At 38.0% G+C, this 23,929-nt stretch overlaps 1 protein-coding gene across 1 annotated transcript in view; it reads right to left on the reverse strand.

Moving 5' to 3' along the window:
- Nucleotides 1-1,013: 1,013 nt before the first annotated feature.
- FGF14 (fibroblast growth factor 14) overlaps nt 1,014-23,929 on the reverse strand; it is a 140,228-nt gene continuing 117,312 nt past the window's right edge. Inside the window, exons 4-5 of the mRNA XM_040584473.1 lie at nt 7,333-7,531; nt 1,014-4,758 (exon numbers count right to left, since the gene is read on the reverse strand). Coding sequence (XP_040440407.1) covers nt 4,622-4,758; nt 7,333-7,531 — 336 coding nt within the window. The 3' untranslated portion in view covers nt 1,014-4,621. The remainder of the gene's footprint in view (nt 4,759-7,332; nt 7,532-23,929) is intronic.

Consider the following 23,929-nt stretch of genomic DNA (forward strand, 5'->3'; position numbering starts at 1 on the left):
ATGTACCTGTAAAATAGCCTATAAAAGAGGTGAGGATTGATTTGCTTCTAAAATTTATTAACCTACTTGCGATCCCTTTTTCCCCTGGCCATACTTGTCTTTTAGAAAAATGTAGATGAACTTTTAACCATGTACCTGCTCTGACATTTCTGATGCACTGCCTTTGCTTTACAGAATGTCATCTTATTTTGTAGCTAAATGATACTGGGATGAAGAAGGCTAAGTTGAATATTTCTGTGACTAGGTAATAGAACAAAACTTTTATTACATCTTTAAAAATAAATCACAGATTTGCATTAGTCATCACAAAACCCCCTCTGTTACTAGACATTTTAAAATACATTGCACAGAATATGAATTTATCTAAATTCATTTAAAAGAAAGGCATTTAAAAGAAAGATAACCTACCTACTTAGTCTGACTTTACTGGCGTTCCTATTTGAATAGAGCTGAGTAATTTCTTCTTTATACCAATAGACAGATGGATCAGCAAGACACACTTGTAGTGTATGGACCAAACTGCCTGCTTTCATACCTCTTTGTTTACAGTGGTTTTAAACCCAAAGAAAGTTTACCTACATATATATATATATAAAGTCAAAATTTCTTAGTGCTGTTTCAGGTATATACCATAGTCAAAATGAATTGCTTTGTATTTTGGGGGAGAGGGGGGTTGTTAAGAACCAACTGGAGTCTACACAAGTTAAAGTTTGTGAAAATGATAGTATATTAAAAAATTATTTGAGAGTGGCTAATCCCCCCTGCAAATTATGAAAAAGCTGTGTTACGTGAAATACAAAGCACGTAAAAGCTATAGACACCTTTCTATAGGCTCTATCATATGAGCAATCTCATAAGGATTCTTGTGTATTTATAAAATTCTTGAAGTACAACAAAATGGTGCTTTGTTGAAGTGGTTCATATCTACTTTAGATTTCTAAAACAGTGCAGGTGTGACTGATTTTGCCAAATAGAACTGTAGCTGAAATACAGGTTTCAGGGAAAAAAGGAAAGAGATAATGACTTTTTGCAGTGTTAACATATGAAATGGTAAGATGAGTTTGGATTGCTGTGCAAACAGTCTCTCTCAGAGATTAGATAAAACCCAGAAGAACAAAATACAAAGCAAGCATGCAAAAGATCTGGAATGCTGCAGATTCACAGACGGCTGGACATGTAAGTACAAAACCCCAACCTGTAAATACAAATTGATTCCATCAGGTTTACTGTACAGTATGTTAGTAGTAACAGACAGTTGAAAACAGCTTTCACTTAACAGCAAAATTAATTTTAGAGGGAAGAAAATGGTGAAGTCTTATCCTGGAGAACAGCAAGAGAGGTATTATATTAAGGAGCTAAAATTTTCTTTGGCATGGTAAAAGGGGAGAACTGAGTTTGCCAACCTATTTTCATGAAGTTTCACCATCCTGTGGCCAGTGCAATGATGTTTTGCACAGTCTACTTCTTACAGAAACTTTTTTGTTGTTTTCTGGTATGCCTTTATAGAAATGTTTTATTCATCATGTTGAATCTGTGGATACAACAAATAAGAATAAACACAAACTGTACAATGCAGACAAACTCTTTGCATATATGTATGTAAATTTAGTAATACAGACCAGCAGTGCTTTGATAGACATATCCTACTACATGCAGTTCATTCTTGCCATCCTCTTCCCATGCAACAGATGAGACGAGACAAAATTAAAGGAAGGAAACAAAGCACAAAGACCCCTTTGCTATGTTTAAACAGACAGTAGAAAAAATATTTTTTAGGACATCTATTCATTGGATTAGACACACATATGGATTTAGCCCATAGAAACAAAACCAGAAAATAATAAATAAAATGCTGTATTTCCAGTATGTACTAACTGCTTACAAAAACTAAGTCTGGCCTTAATTATAGCCCCCCAAACTGGCTCGCAGTTCATAATTGCTCAGGATCAAAAGTTTAACATTGAAAACAATACTTATGTAGCATCAGGCCATGAATGAGAACCTCCTTGCATGGCTCAGCCAGATCTCCAGCCCTGTCTTTCCCCAGGCTCTTACACTGGGTGAATAAAAAGACATCTGGATGGGACGTGAACACATATAATCCCTCTGTGTGAACTCTTACAAAATTCAGGTGAGAGAGAAAGAGAATGCAGCCTTCAGCTCTATTATCTTACTCAAAATATTGTGAAGTACTGCTCTCATAATTGCAGGAAAGCCTGGGGCCTCCTCTGGGACCCAGCAGATAGTACAACATCAAGGCTGCTGCCTCCCATGGCTCCTCCAGATGGAAAGCAAGCCCCCAGCTCACCATGTGAGTTGCTTTGGTTTTGTTTTCTTTTCTCAGGGATGGTGCGTAAATCCCACTGGACCAGATGGAATGAGAAGGGTGCACCGAAGTTTTTAATAAAGCGTTGCTTTCCACACACACGTATTTAGTGCTAGCAGGCAAGGGCACAGTCTAAGTCAAAGTTTCTTTGCATTTTTATCACAGTATTGAGTAGGTTTATATGTTTTTTTCTCTACATGGATAGTGGGTTTCATGCTTAACTCATTCCCTCCCTAGAAAGACCCAACATCAAGTGTTAGCTTGCTGTTCTCACATTTATAAACCAGGAAGTCTGGCCTATGGGGGGAGGGGGGGGGGGAAATTTCTCTAGAATTTAGCAGCTTTACAGTAGCCTCCTTGAAGAGTGCACTAAACGTTGCTTATAAAATACAGAAAGCGTTTAAAAACTAGCATGAAGACTTCATTCAGACTGAATCAGTTGTTCAGCTGAGTAGACAGGGAGTTTGAAATAACCACAGCAGTCTCTGTTAGGGACTTCAGCACAAAGATGTGATAAAATGAATTGCCAGAAATACAAGGGTAAAAATGGAATGGATAGTTTCCTTTTTTTGTCCTTAAAAATCAAGGTAACAGCAAGAGGCCAAGAGAGTGTTGCCACAGAGTTTTCCAGACTGAGGTACAGTTTGGTCCTTGTTGCCCTTTCTGAGAAACAAATACCTTCTGAAGTATACACAGAGTACCCATATTTTTAGTCTCCTGAAAGCCTGTGACTAAGTGTGCGACACTTCAGTGGCTTCTCTGTGGCATTCTCTAAATCTTCCCTCTCCCCCCACAACATTGGTTTAATTGTTCACAAGTGACAAACTCAAAAGAGTTGGTGTTTCTGGTAGTATGATCCAAGGCTTCAATTTTATAATGTTTTTGATTTCTTCTAGGTTCATGTAGGAGAAAGTACAGTATACAGAGATCAAGGCACGGCACCTTCAATCTAGCAATTTGGTGGGCATATTATCCTAGGAAGCTGGGTGGAGGTACATACTGGGATATCAGTGAGATACATAGGATCGGACTCGCATGCTTAGCTAAAAATAAAAATAAACTTTTGTAATATGTCCAGTTTTAAAACTTTTTTTTTAAAACACCAGAAATATTAAACTATAATTTGTAACTACCCTTTGCATTGGTGCTGCAAAAAAGAACACAACAACATCCTTGCCCATGCTTTGCTAAGTAGGTGTGGGATTCAGCCAAAAATGACAATGGCATTAAGTTCAGTTCCTTAAAAAACAGGAAAGGATTATATTTGAAATGGATTTAGGTAGCGCAATTCTGGTTAGTCTTATTTTTTATTTTTTTTTTTTATTGGTGGTGGTTGTTTCTCAAACAATGAAGATTTAGTAGATGAAAAATGAGCCTTAATTCAGGCCTACAAGGCCTACAAAATTCTCTGGACCCACTTTCCCAAAAATGAGTGGGTCTTGCTCGCTGGGCAAGGCAAATGTTACCATTACCAGTAAGCCTGTGATATGTATAAAACACACACACACACAAAGAAACTATAGGGGGATGCCAAACACTCGTTCCAGAAGACTTCCTGTTGGTTGTGTTTGACACTCTTCCCTCCACTATAATGCCAACCTCAGAAGCACAGTATCTGTTACTAAAGAGTATTCACGTTTAATCATTATTGTAAGCCAGAGACAACAATCCTATTCTTTATAGATATAATTTGTAATAATAGGTTTTTGAAGGCTTCCTGATTCCCTGATTGCTTTCAAAACTGAGCCACCGGCAACACTTAAGTTATAGAGAAACACAATCCCTGCAAAAGGTCACAGACAGTGGAGCGAGCAGCCTTATAAAAAAGGGAAGAAGAGAAATCCATAATAGCACAGGTTTACAGCATCTAACTAGAAATTACTTGATTATTTGTGTGCTACAAAATCGAACTTAAACACATGGATTTTGCTGAAACTGGACTCAAAAAGGGATTATGGGCAATTGTCAGCAGGCAAGGTATCAAGTGTATTTGTGAAGTATGTCATTCACATGAAGTGTCACAGTCACAGAAAAGATATTAAAAAGGCATTCCAATATCTGGTAGGGCATTCCATGGTCTGAGTTTAGCTGGTTCATCCAGGTGTCTTCTTGTTGTGGGTGGAGTTACATGTTGAGATTTATCCGCTTGCAACAACTCAGGTCAGAAACAGCAACGGGCAAGTCTGCGACTTGCCGCAAGCTGATCCACAGACATTGCAGAGGGGAAGTCTGGCAAGGATAAATCACTCAACTGTACTCAGGACTCAGTAAGTCACAACACCTGTGAGGATCTGGCTATGTCGTCTTACTCTTGTTAACTGGTTTGCCGCCATTCATTATTGCAGATGCACTTGTGCTTTTACTTGGAGTTACCCCAGCCTTTGGCACTGTTTCTCCAATATCATGCAAAGATGGTTCTCGATACATGGCAACTGAGGGGAGAAAAGAGAAAAGAAGAGATATTTTTAAGAATGTATTTAATTTAAGAGCTCATCTCAAATAGGATTAATTTTCTACAATAATTGATACTGTAATGTAATCCACGTTCCTCCTGCATGTGAGGGAAACTATTTACTTGTGCTGCATGACTGATAGCTTTTCTTGACCTTCCAAATTTCTCACTTCTTCCATATCTGACCTAAAAACACAGCAGGAAACTGTGTGCTTGCTTGTTTATTGGAAACTATAGAAGCCTTGGAAATGAAATACTACTGTTCTGTCTTTGCATGAGTCAGACAAACAAAAATATACAGAGATATGCAAACACGTGTGTGTGTGTGTGTGTGTATACACACCCCTAAAATAAATATTTCACAAGTTTTTATAAGTAAAACGTAAGACAGATTATGCTTAACAAATGGGATCATATGATACATTTGTCTAGACTTAAGCATTCTTCTTTAGTCCTACGTTGCAAGACTAGGCTTGGGTCCAGTTCTACAAAGTTATTTGTGCATCTGTCTCCCACATCTGAGGAGCTTGGCCATGATCTCTTCAAGTGCATACTGAAGACATGTCCAGGACAGTGCTGTGGAGACTATACAAGAGGTTTGGTTTTTTTTTCTTACTCCTTTCCAAAAACATATGCAGTAGCCACTGATCTCCACTGAACGTAGAAGTACAGGAAACTCCTAATTAAACTATTAACTGAATTCTTAGAGGAGTTAAAAGTTTGTTGCTGGGCTTCAGTCCCTGTCTAACCACTTTAAATTCATTGAGGAAATACATGTGTTCAATTACACAGTTCCAGCGTTATGCTGCCTTCATGATTAATGCTCTTGGATAATTCAATTTAATTTTCCATGTCACTGAATCAGGTAATATTTCCACTTATAACTAACTTCAGTAGCATTTATTTATATCAGAGCAACGTTAAAGGAGATGTCAAAGCAGTCAAAGGAATTAATCATCACACTATGATTTTGGGACTGTCTGTGTGCTGCCATAGAGAGCACAATCCCTTCATCCCTTGGCTAATTAGAGCAAGAAGCTGGAGCATCAAAGTACTGACCTTGATCTTCAATGGTGTGAAGTTTCGTAATAAATATGAAGGGTCTCATAGCATCATTAACTAATCAAATACTTGTTCTAACATTTCTAGTGACATAATCTAAATCCTTTTATGGCTTCTGAAAATCTGAAATCCAATGTCTTCTCTGGAGTACATATGGCTGGTTGTGATCCATGTCTTCAGAGCACCCCCATAACTGTGTTTAGGACACTTTACTGATTAATTAAAAGAACTTAATGAAATAACACCATGACCTACAGAAATATTGAGTAACATGAGGTGGAACTACAAAGTAAGGAATTAGGTAGCAGAGCTGTCATATCTGATGTGTCTCGTGGGCAAGTTATTGCTAAGCCGTATTTAAACTATTTTGATAGTCTGACCATTCAGACATTAATAAAGAAAGTAGCTTCTTTCCTAATCTACATGGATTGACGTTGCTTTTAAAAATGCACTGGCTTTCCCTCCCTAAAATTCTTACAATTTAATATAAAGGAATTGAGATATAAAGTGTCAGTATTGTTGAGAACTCATGGAAATACCATAAGCATTTGCAAGACAAGGAAAGCACGAAGGCATTAGCCTGAGTTCAAAATGAAGTTAAAGCATAGGATTATTCAGATTCTTTCCTTATGATGAAACTCTAAACAATTTAACAAAATGATCCTTTAATAAAAAAATCTAAGTTAAAATGTTAAAAGAAATTGGACTGCTAACTAAATCATTACTTAGGTATGTGTTTTCAGATGTTAAGTAATGAGATAATTTTCAGAATAACTGAGGCTATGTGTAGCAATAATACCAGTGAAATTTGGGGTGCCATCAGGACAAGAAGCAAAAAGCAGTATAGGTTTATAAAGGCCTGCAGAACACATAGGATAATCCAAAAAGTTCCAAGATATAAATGGATGTACTTTTCAGATAATGTGTGACATCATTTTGGTGTGTAAGCTTAGTATGACATTTATTTGCCTCTGTCTTGGTTTGAAGGCCAACTTTCACAAGTTATGTGCATTACATCAGCCGGCTAAGTAATACAGTATGATTTATTTTATAAAGAGACCTTTGTGTTTTGTATTAGAAAGCTTTTACTTTGAAATGTTGACATTTCATCCATTCCTTTTATAACTCCCAATTATCCTACAATATCCATTATTTCATTCTTGCTTAATGCAAGGACTATTTTCTCACTGCAAGCCTCACAACAGCTTTTGTCCCTACCAAGAGAATATTTTAAAAACAGCACAATGCACTTCCACAAAAGGTTTGTTTTCTTGCAAAATGACCTCTTAATCCCTGGAAAAAAATGTTTTTACATCTGCCTTTATAGCATCACTATGCTGAAGCGCAAAACTGCTCCATGAATCCCGGGGACTGTCATTTGGAAAGGCGCCTGTGCGGGGCACGCACATTCACAAAGGGTATTTTAGAAACCATTCCCTCTTCTTCTTGTGACATTTATAGGAGGATCTGCCAGCAATGGACCGAGACTCACCTTCCAATGGCTTGGGTAGAAAATGAGCTGCTGGTTTTGTTTTCTTCACTCTGTTTCCTTTCATGACCTGCCCTTCTTTGTTCAGCCCCAAGAACCAGGCCCTCCCGGACTCCTGTTGTCTGTAGAGCATGGATGAGTAGATTACATAGTAATTTTCAAAAACAGACTCCTTGAATTTGCACTCCGGTGTAAAAAGTTCCTGTGAGAGGAAAAGCAAATGTTAAATGATATCTCTAAGTTGTGGCTTCTGTTTTGTTAACTCACAAATACCTCTTGATAAGTTTAATATATGACTTATAATAAGGTTCTGCTTTGAGACCAGGAGATCTGTCTTCATTCAGAAGACCTCCAGGTGAAGTTATTCCACCTCCCATGGATACCTCTGTTTCCCCATCTGTGCAACAGGGATAGTATATTTTCAAAGTAGAGAGGAAGCATCACAGGCATAGAAGTGCTATTGAAAAAACAGGCATAATTATTATTGTGCTTATTTTTCTGATAGGATATCCTTGTAAAGATTAAGAAGGTCTATGCTAAAATAGCATTAATGAAAAAACAGTTGTTCAGTTTTCACATACTAAATGCAAGAAACTCCCTTATTGCTTATAACAACCAATATTTGATGCTTAAAAAATGTTGCTACCTAAATATTAAAATATGTATAAGTTTCCTAGAGTCCACATGGCCTGAAACACCACAAGAAAACACTATTTTGATGTACAAATATCTGTACAAAGAAAAATAATTCCTACTGACATCCTTAACATTCATCCCAAAACTGGAATGCTTTTCAGAATTCACATTCAGTAACACAGCAGTTGTCCTCAACTCTTTACTAAGGTTAACCTAAGAACAAATTTCAGTAGATCAGTAGCCAAATAATAATTTAATTTTTTTTCTAATACACAAGAAAATAACAAAATAAACAGTGTGAAAATATATTGAGACAGAGTTTACCAAAATCCTTTGAAAAAAAACATCAAGTTAATAAGGAAATAAAATTGCATTTAAAATACCACGAGAAAATAGGATTTTGTGTGAGTGTGATTTTCTGTCTTTGGACCCATCTGCTGAAACCTGTGGAAGATATGACATAAAAGGAGGAGGTAGATGGGGAAAAGTGGAAGTTAGCTTGCTAAGCTTTCAGAGCAAAAGGTTCTTAGCCTTGACTTCTCTTTTTTATATTTCTTTCAGTTACTTTTCCCAAGAAGCAAAAATCTGGAAATATGAAGTATATTTTTACTTCTCCATTCACAGTATTTTTCTTTTCCCTGCCCATCTTTCTGCTCCCAGCCCCACGCAGTACCGAGTTAACACTCAGCGGGCAATGTGTTTTCAGGGTCTCCATGCCATCTCTAGCTGCCTGTATATTTTAAGAATTTCACAGCTGTTTCTGTCACAGGTTTCCTTTCTGGAAATTGCAGTCCTTAAAGCCACAGTTCCCCATAGCGGCAAGCACAGATGAAGTACTTTTTTGCATCTGCACTAAATGTCATTTAGTGCATAACCGGATTCTCCTCACATCGGGGTACACAGTATTTGTGTTGCCATGGCTTAAGTTACCACCTGTAAGCAAAGCTGTCTTGATGGACACCATGCGTACTATTAGCTTTCTCAATTATGGAACATCTTTTAGCCTGAAATAAAAAGAATTAGTGTATGGGCTTGACAGTCCTGAGTTAATGGTTGGACTTGATGATCTTATAGGAATTTTCCAACCTAAATGCTTCTAATTTTATCCAGCAACAGGCTAAAATAAATTACTGCAGCAGTTGGGAAATAATTTGCAAACCTGCCCTAAACCAGCTTGCTTTGTCTGTTTGAACAAGTACACTTAGTGTCTACAGGTCACACTCATATACAGGATGCAAAAAGTATTCTCTGCTGTGTGCAATGGCCATCTTTTTGCACTGCTACTTCTTTACCACCTGTGTGCACAACAGTATATATGTACACATGCAGAAATGCAAATACAGTCTGTACCAAAGGCATCAAAACTACTGAATGGAAATACCTTAACTGCACCTTCTCCTTTGCCACAGGGCTTTTTCTCTCTCTGTTCCAAGACTTTAAGACATCTGTTGTTTGTGTTACTCTCCTTTATCCTCCACTGATTCCAAATCACAGTAGGGCTCAAGGAGACTCAAAATAAAAACAGAAGGCAAGGCGGCATGCTAGAGGGAATGCCTGTTAAAGCCTAGCACAAGCATTTACATGCAAGTCATGTTCCTCAGCTGTTGAAACAGCAGATGCTAATCAGGAAATGCCTACGCAGCTCTCCTTATTACCTGCTTCACTGCAAATGCTACCCCCTGTGTTCCCCACTAAGTTTCACTTCCTTGTAAAGCTCAATTATCATAAACACTACTTCTTAGCCAATACTCACTTTTTTTTGCTATAAACAAAAGCTGTTTGTCATTCCATGCTCCCCCATACTAGAAATGGTTGGTTGCCTGTAAACGCTATTTGTGTGTTTTTCCAAACAATATCCATTTGCATACTAAAGTATGATTCCTTCAAATCATATCCCTCCTCTGAATCAAACTTGGCTCTTTCTCATTTCTCTGGCATGTACAGTAGCATTGCTGACAGCGCACAGCATATGAAGCGGTAGGTATTTACTTTACCAAGTCAAAGAAAATTGATTATGTCAACACAATTACTTGGCTACTCCTAAATGCAGACTGATAGACTGGACAAACGGGCATAATTTCTATGTCTTTGTTACAAAAAGCAAAGTAAAAGTCTGCTAATTTTTTTTGGCAAACAGAGAAGAGCCAAACCTAAATACTGTATTTGGCCTACAAGTAATGAAGCTATCCTACTCCAGATGCCTGGGTAGCGTAACAGCTTCAGACGCAGTTTGCAGTCATCCAGTATATTAGGGTGCAGTTCTGCCCAGGATAAACTCTCAGTCAAAAAGGTCACTTAAATATTCATTACTTTAAAGCAGGCTAATAGTTGTGGGGATGTATTATAACAGTGATGTGGGGAGTATTCATTAATGGAAATTAGGCACCTGGTGATGACTATATTGAACTGCAAATACCATTTCCTCTAAGGAAAGAATTACTCAGAAAGGGACTTCCGAAATGGGCACCTTCCCTGTGGCTCAGGTGGAAACTGAATATTTCTAGGTTAAGAGTGATATCTAAAGCCTTGTCTCAGACACCATCTCAGCTGGCTGAAAATCTGTAAGCACCTATATTTTCTCCAGTAAGTAGCCATGACACCTAAGATGCTGTTTCTGCATGTACTTGGGACAAATCTAGATCTGTATACCTAAGACTCAACCCAGCAAGAACTCTGAGAAAATTACTAATGTGCTAACAGCACTGACATAAAAAAAAAAAAAAAAAAATCGTCCACACACGACTTTATTCAAAGCCATTGCTGGAGGGAAAGGCAGTACAATGGCATTTTATGAGAAACTCAATGGTGAAAGCACTCCCCTAGGCTACCTGCCTATCTGTATCCAACCTGTATCTAGCTGAAAGTCATTTAGATCTTCCTTGCAAGAATGACTTTCTGGGTTTTGATCCCAGGACATTTTGTATTAGGAAGTGAATGAATAAATTGCAAAAACATACATGACTAACAAACAGGAATTTGTGTTCAGGATTTCTCTTCCAAGATCAGTGCCCAGACTTAACCTGAAGTCTTATATAAAAGGTGGTTTTCTCCTGTCAAAGCAACATTTGAAAAATAAAGTATATACCAGTTGCCAATTTCTAAAACCCCAGGAGTAGGTTTTGGCTGTAAACTGCAATCTGGGTCCTAGAGAAGTGAAGGATGTATTAAATTGCACCTTGCTGAGAAGAATTTTCACTTGGATATTTTTGCCAGCTTCCCATCAAGCTTTTGGTTGCTGTGAGTCCTATTTTCAGATGTTTTAATTCTCCTGGTTGCTATAGCATTAATAAGTATCACAACACACAGGTCGTGGGTTCCAACTCCTGGAATCAAAAAGTCTGTCATTGCAGAGTTCTTCGTTTTGGAGTCCCCACCAGTGTTGCCAAAACTCAGCATTGGAGTTTGGCCATCATAATGGTGGAGTCTTAGCTCATGGAGCCATGTGGTGGTGTCAGAATCGACTTTAATTTAAGAACAAAACACTAATGAAATAAAGAGCCATCACTCACATCTCAAACTTAGGAGTGCCTGTATGAAGATCAGGTTACCTGTGTTCTCAACATGGAGATATAAGGACTATTGCAAAGCGATTTAGATGACAACTGAGATGATTTCCCTACCAAGTAATGTCTTTCTACCAATCAGAGGCTGAAGTCTGACATGATGAAGCTAGGCCTCCATGCCAGTCAATAATATGGCGCAGTAGTAAATGGCTATAGTTCAAAATCAAAGTACAGCATGCTTTACTGTCCCACAAGTCATCGAGTAAATGAAAATATTTGAATAAGTAATCAGTGCAACTTCCAGTTTCTGGGCTTTCGCAATTTAGTCTGCTCAGTTTAGCTAGCTTTAATGAAGTTGGACATGTCCATTTGTAGCCATGGCCCTTCACTTAAACTAATTCCTACAAAGCATGTACTTTTTTTACTACAGGACTCAGAAGGAAGAAATAATTATGCAGCTATGAACAAGACAACTATGCTGCAAACCAGAGTTGCAAACTAGCGTGACAACACAGCTAGCCATATAGCTTCTAGATATTGTTTAAAAATTACAAGAACACCTGCAATTTTAAACTACAACTCTGTTCAGTAAATGAATCATAATGAGGTGTCGGGGCTAAATAAAAAGGAACCTTCCACTTCACACCATGCGGAAAGTGTAAGACCACAGCTCTACCATGGTCATCAAAGCAGGCAGTTCCAAGGACAAGGGCTTCCACAAGTTTCCTACCTTGTACTCTTGAACCTTCAAGCCTCTTTAGACTTGTGTTTTATTCTGAAAAATAGGAAAGGAGGGTATTGTTCTAGTTACAGCACACAGAAATTATACAGCTAGCAGTCAGCCTCTTGAATTGTAGCCAGCAGCAAATAAGGAGGCAGTGGAATTCCCTGGAGATGGGCACAACGGGACTCGATCATCACGCAGGGCAGCAAAAGTGCAGCTGCAGGAGCTGCCAAGCAGAAAACACAACTTCAAGGCACACTCAAAGAGATCGCCAGACAAGGAACAGCCACTCTAATAAAGCACTGTAAAAAAACCCCAAACCCTGATACTATTTATTATTTGCACTTAGAAGTCCAGGTCATGGAACAGGACCTCAGTGCTTTGGAAGCAAAGACCAAGTAGACTCTGCCTGATGTGAACAACTCTCAGTCCCAATAGTGATTGATACAGGGCAAAAAAACCCTCCAAAATATCCAGGCAATGATAACAGCAGGCTAGTAGCTGGGTAGCAAACACTTTTTGTAAGAATGATGAAAAAGGATTTTTAAGAAGAGTCTGGCGAAAGGACAACACAAACTCTGTGGAGGCTTATGGGAAACTTCTGCGGAGTGGGAAAAGCAGCACAGAGACAGCACAAAGTTATTTTGGGGGTCAGAGGCTAGCAACACAGGAATCAAAAGAAGGAAGTGATATTTTAATAGTGGATAGAAAGGTTGGAAATGACTCATAAAGAAGGGCCTTAAAATTGACAAGAAGCAGTCTGTGTTTAATGAGAAGGCACTCAGAAGAGAAATACATTTAAAATAATGAATCTGGGAAATGAACTTTGCGTCATACTTCTGGATGGAGATTGTGGGGGTAGCACTATGTTGCTCAGTGCAGGAGGAGAGGTTGCTGGAGTAACCGAGGAGTGAAACGATGAGATCCCAGAAAAGAGCTGCAGTGCTGTAGAAGGGCAAAGGGCCATATCATAGACGTATTTATGCAGCGAGACCTGTAAGATCTGGAGGTTTGACCTGCACAAGAGAATTTAAACTGATATTTCTCTGACTTGCTGCACATTGAATTAAGTGATTTAGACTACCTTCTTACAGTATACCTATTTGACAAATGGTGGTGTAAGAGAATAAAAAAGTTACTCAAGATTTCCCATCCACAGCACCAAAACTTTCCAACTCCTGAGCTGGCCAAAAGGCTACAGGTCAAAATGATCTTGTTCTGAGTTCACCTTCAAGGGGCAGAAAACCCAGCAATACATGGTTAGGTACTTTATGGATTAAGGAGAAATTGATATTATGCTCCCTGTATGTTAAGAAGACATTTAGCTGGTCTGGGCCTAAAAGCCCCTTAATACAAGCATAATTTTTAAACACAAAACCACAAGAACAGAATTCTCTATGTGCAAACTGGCCAAGTAAGATACCACGGAACATGAAGCTTTAGCTACCACTACAGAGTCTGCAGTGATTTTACTAACAAAGCTTCAAAATAAAGTGCAGTAATAGATGAACCTGCAAATGCTACAGACACCCCATGAAAGGAGCAAATGCTCAGAAGTCCGTTCACATACTTTCCATGGTCTTTGACAGAAAATTTCCTTAATAGACTACAACAGTCAAAGGACACCATTACTGGCTTTTCAGAGCTAGTGTTATTTCTGTTCTCTGGAATATTCCTAAACACAAGAACTTTAAAAAAATAATCATTTTTTTTTTTAAAAAAAAAAAGGACTTGATATCATGCAGGTAAAAAATCAGGGATGTTCTTTCTGGTTAAAGAATCACTGAGGGTGCAGTAAGGATGTCAGCATGTAAACCCAAAACTTTTAGCTATAATTCCTATCTCTCATCTTTTACTTTTTTAAAAGACCTGAAGATGTGAATAGCACTGCTTCTAAAGAAACAAAACGCAGGGTTTGACAAAATTTAGGTAAAAGTAAATGTGAATTTATGCTATTGCAACTATTAGCACTTACTTCACTAGGATTTCTAATTAACAGGCATACGTCTGCTAATGTTAATAATGTAGCAATATTTTTATTCGTGTACATTCATGGGCACCTAAAATAAGGTGATTAATAAAAGCCGCATAGCATATATAAAGACAGACTAATAAAACCCAGTTTGGACAGATTTTTGTGTGTTTTTAAGACAGTGTTGATCACAGCCTGAATTTGGTTTCATTTTCTGTCCAGATTGAAACAGAACAGCTTGGATTACGAAAAATTCCTTGTTTCATAACAGAAAGGTTGCTTTGCTTACAGCTGGCATCTATGGTCATATCAAACTGTAATTTATTAAAGGCAATAATATTTTGTACGGAAGGCAGAGCATATACTCATCATTTACCATTTGCAAGACTAAATGATGTTAGATAAAAGCATATTTTAAATAATATCTTCAAGAATGATCCCAAATTACTAATATACACTAGCCAGGAGAAATCACATATCTCTCTCACCATCCACATAGAAGTTAGTATTATAACACAAGCAGTGCTCAGTTATTTATGTTCTCTTGATGGATACCTACAATTCAGAGTCATCAACTCGGTGGGACATCGCTGAAAGAGAACAAAATTTCCTTGCTATAAGCATTTCTGATATATACAGTTTGACTCCAAAAGTGAAAAAATGTTTTTGAAATTAAGCCTGTCATGTAGATCTGAATCATGACCCTCACATTTGCAGTGAGTGAATCAAAGTTGTTTAGTTTGGGAGAGCAGCCTGGAAAAGGTTGCTAATTTTTAAAACTGTCTTTATGGCATTTATTTATGTGCTAAAACTAGAATACTTCAACAGAAGTTCAAGAGAAGAACTGCTAAAAATGTACTGCCTTACCTGAATAAAAGAAGCAAAATGAATTTTAGAAAAATTAGCAATAAGCCAAATTTGTAACTGGGTTTAGAATGGGCTGCAGCTCACAGAAAACCATCAGGTACTACAGTGTAAGGTCAAGTATAATATCATTCTTCATCCTCACAGACATATAAAAGTGGGTTAAATTATTTTTCTGCTTTAGTCCCACTCTGAACTTTCACAGAAATGTGTGGGTTTTGGCTTGAGTACGTTCTTGGCTTTAAAGGAAATGCAGCCAGAATCCTTGTACCAATGAAAAGAGATATTCTTTCTTCAAGAGCACAATCTCCTCCCCACCTAATCCTCAACACCTGGTTTCCCTTGAGATTTAAATTTGTGGTAAATACCTGCTTTAAGGCTTCAGCTTAAACAGCAACTATAACTCCTTGCTGTGTCAACACAGAGAGACATCTTTTATCTCCTGTACAAAATCTGTGATTAAAGAAATCCAGTGTCAATAAGAAAGGCACACACCCCAAAGTATGACTGAAAAAAATTGTGTGCATTGTAGGGAATATTTTCTTCCACTACTGTTATAGGACATCTTGGAGAAGAATGTGAGTAAACCAGCCTATCTTTCCCGGTCTCTTCCACTCAGAACAGCCATAATTCATCAGCTTGTAGACAGCGCTGGGTTCTCAGCTAGAAAAGGTCAGTGCCAAGGGAAAAATGGGACAGCACTAAATTAAGAGACCGAAAGGAAGGATTTAACAACATAGCTGTTAAAACAAACCATGATGGGCTTGAGAATAAATTCTCATCCAGTCGCACATCAATCCACCATTCTGTCCCTGGATGAATAATGCAGGAGGAATACAGAGTGCTCTCAGATACAGACCAAACCTTTCCAAATAACAGTGGAATTTTTTGGCACAATTTTATCCAGACACTTACAGTCATTACTGTGGACAACCTTCTGTAATCCAAATGCCTCAAATAATATAAACTATCAAGAAAAGAAGCAAAATAATTATTGAAATGGCCAAGTACCCAAAAAGAACCAAGCATGACTTTTTCTTACCATTTACCACCAATGAAATCTCTGCTCCTCTGCAATACACTGAAGTGCTGGATAAAGAAAACCGATTCCACTTTTTGCCATTGCATGACAGGCATATTAACATTAATTAGCTACTATTGTGCAATGTCAGATGGAACGGTGTATTTTAATATATATGGTGGGGTTACATAGCATTTGCAGACATCCCTGAGTATGATTGTATGTCATGTCCATACGTCTCTACAAATGCAAACGTAAACATAAATAGATGCAAATTCTGAGGTATTTTGTAAGGTATACTTTAGGCTCTTTCAGTTCTACATGTTCCTTCCAAAAGATGTGTGAATTTATGAAAGTTTTAAATGGGTGTAATTTACAAGCTGAGAAGCTAGAAAAAGTTGCAAAAACCCTCAAGTTTAAGAAGTGGCCTACTTTAATGTACTTTTTTATATTTCTTTTTTCTTTACAGTAGTTAGCTATTTTTTCTGCTTGCAGCCTTTTTTTATGACCTGTCAGTGTATGAATTACACTGCCTAAATGATTATAAAAGACAGGGGCTGGAATGAATAAGTCAGTTAGGGTAGGTCAATTACATGAACTTCTTGCTAATGTCTCTTTGTCATCCTTTTGCTGTTTTACACTGGGTGTTCATAAGAACATGAAAGGCAAGCCCAGAGGAACCTCAGTTTGAGGAGACTAGTGCAAGGCAAAACCATTCTGTAACAAATGTAATCCATTCTCTGAGAAAATACATTAGCTAAGTCTTCTTTTAGTTTCATGACTCAAATAAGCTGCAGTTGACCACTGAAGGGAAGCCAAGCGAGCAGAGACCACCTTTGGGTGTTTCTTACTGAACTCTCTTTCTATAGAGCTAATAGGCACTTTAGGAGAAGACCAGCAATTCTTTGCTTCTTTCACTGTGCTGCTTCTTGCCCAGCTTTGTTTTTCCACTGTGGAAGGAAAGCTGTAAGCATTCAACAGGTTTTCCCCATTTTCTTCAAAAGCAGCTTTCACATGTGAAGACAAAGGGCTCTGAATCCATTCTCTGTTCTCCTTCCTTCTCTCATTTTCCAATGAGAAGGTAGAACGTGATGGACATCAAATCTGAAAGGCTGCCAAAACCTGACAGGCTGACAGGCCCTTAAATATTCTGCAAAGCTGCCTGTCCTGAAATGGATGAATATAAACAAAGACCCTAAATTTCTTGCTAATATTTTGAAATGCAAGTGCAGGAAATATTTATATATATATTTATTTATTTATTTTTATATATATATATATATACTTGTGTGTGTGTGTGTGTGTGTGTGTGTGTATTACTTCAAATATCCATTATGCAAAGAACCTTAAAGTACAGAGATTCACACCCAAACATTCGAAAGCTGCATAGTGAATCAATAGCAAAGAAAATCCATTCTGTCTCCTCTTCTAACTAAGCAATTAATGGGAAATAAAATGTCAGCCACTAAAATGCCATTTTTGGAATGGGATCACACTGTTAACCAGTCAGAAGTGGTGAAAGGAAACAAGCCAGACGCTTCTGTGTATATCGTTATATGTTAAAAAAGCAGAAACTTAATGTATCTCATTAAACAGGAGATGATTACATGCAACTGCTCACACACACTCAGCAGCGACGCTTGTTTTTGTTATGGATGGGTAACAGCAGGATGATTATAGATACATCCTGATGCTCAGATAAAATTCCTCTTTTAGCAACAAGCTTATAAAGGTTGATTATGAACACTGTGAATATATAGATGTCTGGCAAAACCCATAAAGGTATAAAAACCAGTGGTAGCAAAGGATTAGGGCTTTTTAATTGCCTCAGTGTTACGATATGCTTTGCAGAACTGAAAAAAATGTTTGGAAAGAGATTTACTAAATAGTGTTTATAACAACAATAAACAAAGCAAGATTTTTATCCATAGCTGCTGGCAACCAAGTGATAATCAATGCTGCTATTTGCTCAAGGTGTTAGAAATATGACAATTTCCCATAAAATCAGTTACTGCTTTGCTCTCAAGTCTCTACCTAACTCATTGTCTATTAGAGCATATTCCTGTTACTGTCTTGTGGAAAGTAAAATTTTAATATCACACGGATAACAACATATTGATCCTTAAATCTGTTCATGAACAATCCTGATGAATACTGAGATGTATAAACATCCAACTTTTAACCCTTCTAATGTGTACCTGAGGAACACAGACTGCAAAAGGAAAAAAAGAATAATCACCTTTTTTTTCTCTCTCTCTTTTTTTTTTTCTTTTTTTTCATCTACAGTGCTCTAATGGGAGGACTAACTCCTCTGTATCATATTGCTTTCCAGCAGAATGCATTATACCATACCATACACACACCAGTTTTTGTGAAGAGGCTCAGCTGTGCTGAATGCATTTCCAAGAAAGCAAGGAGGTCTTACTCAAGATTATGGTTGTGTTCACTGCTGCTTGGAAGTGAATTCACATCACCTATGTTCCTGAGAAATGGAGGATCTTTCTCTTTGCCAGCATGGCATAAAAAATGCATTATCTATAGACCTGAGTGTCTAATTGCAAAGATAAAATGAGCTAGAAGATACATATTACGATTGAACTGTGTATAAAAACAATTGGAGGCATAGGGTCAGGGTCAAAACTATAGCCTACTCAAAAAAGTAAGTTAATCTGTAACCCACCCTTGACTGACAAAGGAAACATAATCAATACACATATTAAGGTGTTCCCTACTACATCATTTGTAAGAAGCAGGAGCAAACTGCTGAATGCAAAGGAAAGACTGATTTAAGATTTTACAAAGAGCCTACTGATTTCTCAAGCAAAAAGCATGGAGGTGAAAATATCAGATATTTTGATTTCCAGGTCCGTTGGAAACACAATTTTTCACTGGTTCACCAAGGCTGAGAACAGTTTTTCAAATCTTTCTTTCACAGGAAAGGTATGTCTCAAGCTGTACTGCACACAAATGCTGAAATGCAAGGGATTATTCAGAAAGGCTGAAAACAGGCTGAATTTCAGCCAGTGACTTCGTTACCCTCAGAGGAAGCCTGGTGGTGCCTCTGAACTTACCTTGATCTCAGTTGCCTTTTCAGAGAGCGATTACTTTACCTGTGGGTTATGAGCACTAATTTATCACTTAGTCCCTAGCTCTGCAGACCCCAGTGGTCCTTGATCACTCACATAACTTTCCTCTTACACCTTTTTTATTATTTATAGTTTACCTGAAGAACTTTGGGGATGTTTCCTATATTAAAACTCCTGTTTTCTCCTTAGCCATGGTGGTAAGCCCATGCTCAAGACTGTGCCTAAAGTGACGCATTATTTCTTGTGGCCAGAATGTCGTCCTCACCCTTCATGTCCACCTGCTGGCTCCAGCTCTGGCCAGGGGCTTCTCCCCAAGCAGGGAAATTCAGACAAGAGGACACATGCACTGCCTTATGCTCACATCCTGTCACCCTACACACGATTCTAAAATTCAGCATTGTGGCCAAAGGCAGTGGAGTATTATCCCTAGATTACCTGCCCAAGGAAGTTCAACAAAACTTCTGTACTTGCTTTTCAGATTATATCCTTTCATTCCTCCCCACCGTTTGCTTTATATTATTTCTTGTTACTATGTATTTACATGGCTGTCTTCTTTTCTTTACATGCCCAGGTCTCACAGACATTAAGAAAACCCAACAAAACAAAACAAAACAGAAATAAAGAAAAAAAAACAAAACAAAACAAACAAACAAAAAAAACCAGTCAAAAAAGATCCAGAAAATTTGTTATTTTGAGAGAAGTTTGAACTGGAAAAAAATAATATCAGTAAGGAAAAGAAAAAAGTGTCCCACCACTAGACCATGGCTTAATTGTTCCAGAGCAAAGCTCCTTGTAATTTCTTTTCCTAGATATGCAAACTAATTCATTGACTGCTGTCACATCATCAGGCACTGGCCATGCTTTTGTAAGATTGTGCCTCCTTGCTTACAAGATTGTGAGATTTTTTGTCTTTTAGTATTTGTTTACCTGTGTTCCATTTTTCTTGTCCATTTCCTTCAAGTTTTTCAAGAACCTTTTGAACTGTATTTTCTCTTTCTTTCTCTCACAATAATCAAACCACCAACATATTAAAATATTGCTCTGAACCATATGAACTACTTTGTCCTGAGAATGTCACAGTGATTACAGGCCTGTTTCCATGCCACATAACACTGAGAAACGGTTTACCTTGACCTTAAACTGACATAAAATAGGGCAAGGATTTTACTTCCTGCTTATACTTTCACCTTTTGAGCTATAAACACACAGATCTCTCATCCTCAGCTTTACCTGGGTTTCTAAGTTCTCCCGTTGTGTCCCAAAGGCATTGTATGGCATACATTCATAGCATGTATCAAAATTGCATATATGTTCTGCTCTTATTCCTGTTGAATTAGTTCACTAAGTTCTTAAAATTAAGCTGAAATGGCTGATGAAGCACCTATGCTTAGACTTAAATTCCTGTTCCATTTACAAGCAGTCCCATGTAAGCCTGTGTATAAGAACCTATTTTTCAATATTTTATTCATCACAACTGAATTTGGTCCTCATGATGGTACTAATACATAAATGGAGATGAATGTGTTCTTTTTCCCCAAAAAAATCCCAGTACTGCTGCCTTTGTATAGTCAACAGGTGATTTTTTTTCTTGCTGCTCATAATTCCCTACAAAACATGATTTTCATTCATATCTTCATCAAAGGAAAAGTTAAAACAAGCAGACTTGAAAAGGGCAGCCAGAAAAGGAGACATAGGATTTGCTGGATTTTTTCTCCCCTTTTTTTTCCCCACAAAAGCATTTGCACCTGTTTAAAGGGGGCAGGAGGTGAAAGATAAATACCATGCATATGATTCACAAGTATGTTTCATCATATGGAAAGACAGACCAGAGAAAAAGGGACTTACTTTTCCTGTTCTGCAGTATTTTAAAATTTATTTTCCATAGAGTTGAAATACACCTCTCATTTGCAGGAAATATGACAACACAAGATGTCATTCAATATCTAAACAAAATAACATACAGGATCATGGGAATGAAGGTATCAATTGTATATATCTGTATAATAAAAAAATACATTTCTTCCATATGGAACCAGAACACGTTAAAGATTGCAGTAGCCTTTAACCTGGAGGGTTAGATACACAAGCTCCACTGAAAAGGCAAGCAAATACAACCTTGTGACCGGGACTCAAGCAGCTGGTTTGAGTCCACGAGTGTCAGGGCTGGTGTCACTGGTGTTAGTGTCCAGTGGCCCAGGGGGGCTGCCAGACTGCCACATCTCCAGCCATGCCCTCTGCTTCACTGGCACATCCCTCACAGCAAGGAGCAAGGCTGCAGAAGTGGCTGTTTCCACAGTGGAACGAAGCGTAAATGAGAAACTTGCTTTCTGTGTCCATGATCTCCAAGGGCCAAGGTACAGACAGAACACAGACACATCTTAAAATGCATGAAACCCATGATTTGTGGAATAACAAATGAAAGAGATGGCAAAGAAAGGGAGCTTTGACTGCAAAAATTGGAAGATTTTCCTTACTGTATTTAGTGTTATGCTGCCTTGGTGTAGTTCTTTTTTTTTTTTTTTTTCCCCCTTTTTTTTTTCTTTAAGAGAAGTTTATCTGTGAGTTTTAACCTATCATCAGTGGTATTTCCTCAGGGCTTTGTTCGTGCCACTTCCATTCCTTTGCAAAGACTTTAGACAGCTACAAAAAAACCCCTACTTCGTTTAGGGACTATGAACTATTACTCTGTTCAAATGTCTGAATTTTATAATGGGTTGCATATAGAGAGGTGGGAAAATAACAGTTAGGAGACCAGGTCTGCTCATAGAGGGTTGGAGCTGCAATGTTTCATTCATCAAAATTGAGATTGCACAGGCATTAGAGGAGAAGGCAACCAACACAGCATGCAATTGGAAGTAAAAAAATTACAGCAGGTGACACCCCCTCTTCTTCTGCCTCTTCTGTTTGCCTGTCAGGGCTTTTTATTTTTTTGTACTTTTGGCCTAATTAAAATCAAAGAAATCAGAAAAAAAAACCCAAACCAAAACCCATACATCTAGATATTTTGGAAATGTAACTTCCTACTACATAATTTACAATATTTTAGTACAGATATGTCACTTGGCTATTACGGGTTAATTTTTTATACACTGAAAGTCTCAAACGTCTGGAAAAAAGACAATTCTTATGTCCTTGTTAAATAATTAACGACCATCTATCAGACCCATTAGTGCTTAACACAATGACAGCAGCAATTGTGTCACTTTTATTGCAAACAATCACACATACTCGCAATATTAAGTAAAAAATAAGCATTTCTTTTTAAATCCACATCTAAATAGAGATTGGTTTGTGGTACAATTTGTTTGGATTCCTGACAATGTAACATCTCTTTGGCTTTTAAGACCTGAGCATCTTGCACCATCACCTTGCAGATTCAGTATTTCACCAAGCATTCAGAGGTGCCAGTAGGAAGCACCAAGATATTTGAGAGATCTCAGGGTGTGGAGCAGGTATTTTGGCTGCCAGTAACAGGCTGTAAAGTTCCAAATATGACTGCTCAGAGAAAGAACACCTCTTCTTCAGATTGTGCACTGATATGATGCTCTGTCAGCAACTAAGAAGTGCTGCTGCTGGGAGCTGCCTCTGCATGTGTGTGTGCAGGTGTGTCAGCCCTGCTGCTTCTCAAAACCCAGCACTGTGAATTGAACTCTCCCATAGAAAAACAAATAATCAGCAATTAAAACAATGCTGCCAGAAAATATAAAATTGGAGGTGCTGGATATACCTGCCTACACCAGTCACTAATTTCAGAGAACAAACTTAATTCTCTTAGCTCTTTGCACAAGATCAATAATTAGAAAACAGTGAGCCACCGTGAATTGCTTTCATAGTTTCTGTTGATGTGCTCAGTCCCCAGCAGTCACAAGAACGTGCTGTTTACATTGTGTGGGATTTACATCAATAACAAACCTGGCATTTCAAAAAAAGACAAACAGAAACACCTTTTTCTTTTTTTTTCCTTTTTTTTTTTTTTTTTAATTTCTGTCAAGCTTTATATCTTCAAAGGTCTGTACTAGTTAATTCTACCCACCGTTGCCAGCAAATAGGTTGGAAAAAAGCCTTTGGAGTACATGCTATAGCTAGGAAAACCTGGGAAATTGAGATTAAAGCCAACATTTTCAAAGGCAGTCTCTGATTTTGAGATTATCGTTTTAGCAGAGAAATCTGGAGGCCAGACGTTCAGTCGCATGGTGCCAGGCAGACCTACTCTGCTCACACCAGCCTCAGAACTTCTGAAAATCAGGCCAGGAATTTCAATGCTCAAAACATACAGCTATGGAAATACACAACTATGGAAATCTACTCATAAACAATTTTCCCTAAACTCACAAAATCAGTCCCATTTTTCAAGCCAGCTAAAATGCACTGCTGCTTAGGTTATGCCCCTTTAGGAAGCCTCAGGACTGGGCAGGGGTCGCTTCACCACGGGCTGTCACTATTATCCCCATGCTGCTCCACCTGTACCTGCTGCACAACACTCAGCGCAGAATTAGATATTTCGCTATCTAACTTAAAACCAGCCCACATCTAAACACATACGCAGATCAAACACAATATAGTTTTTCAATTGTAAATCAGCCCTCGAACCTATTTAGCATGGAGGTGAAATCAGTGGTGTCAGTCGTGTAACTATTTAAGAAAAAGGGAATTCACTAAATAGATGGCAATGTACTTTTTAGGAAGGACAGGCCAGGAAGGTGAGGTGGTGGAGTTGCTCTTTAAGTGAAGGAGCAACTGAAATGTATCAAGCTTTCCTTAGGGGTGGATGCAGAACAAGAACAAGTTGAGAGC

The sequence above is a fragment of the Falco naumanni genome, chromosome 2, assembly GCF_017639655.2.
Source record: "Falco naumanni isolate bFalNau1 chromosome 2, bFalNau1.pat, whole genome shotgun sequence".
Classification (NCBI taxonomy): Eukaryota; Metazoa; Chordata; class Aves; order Falconiformes; family Falconidae; genus Falco; species Falco naumanni.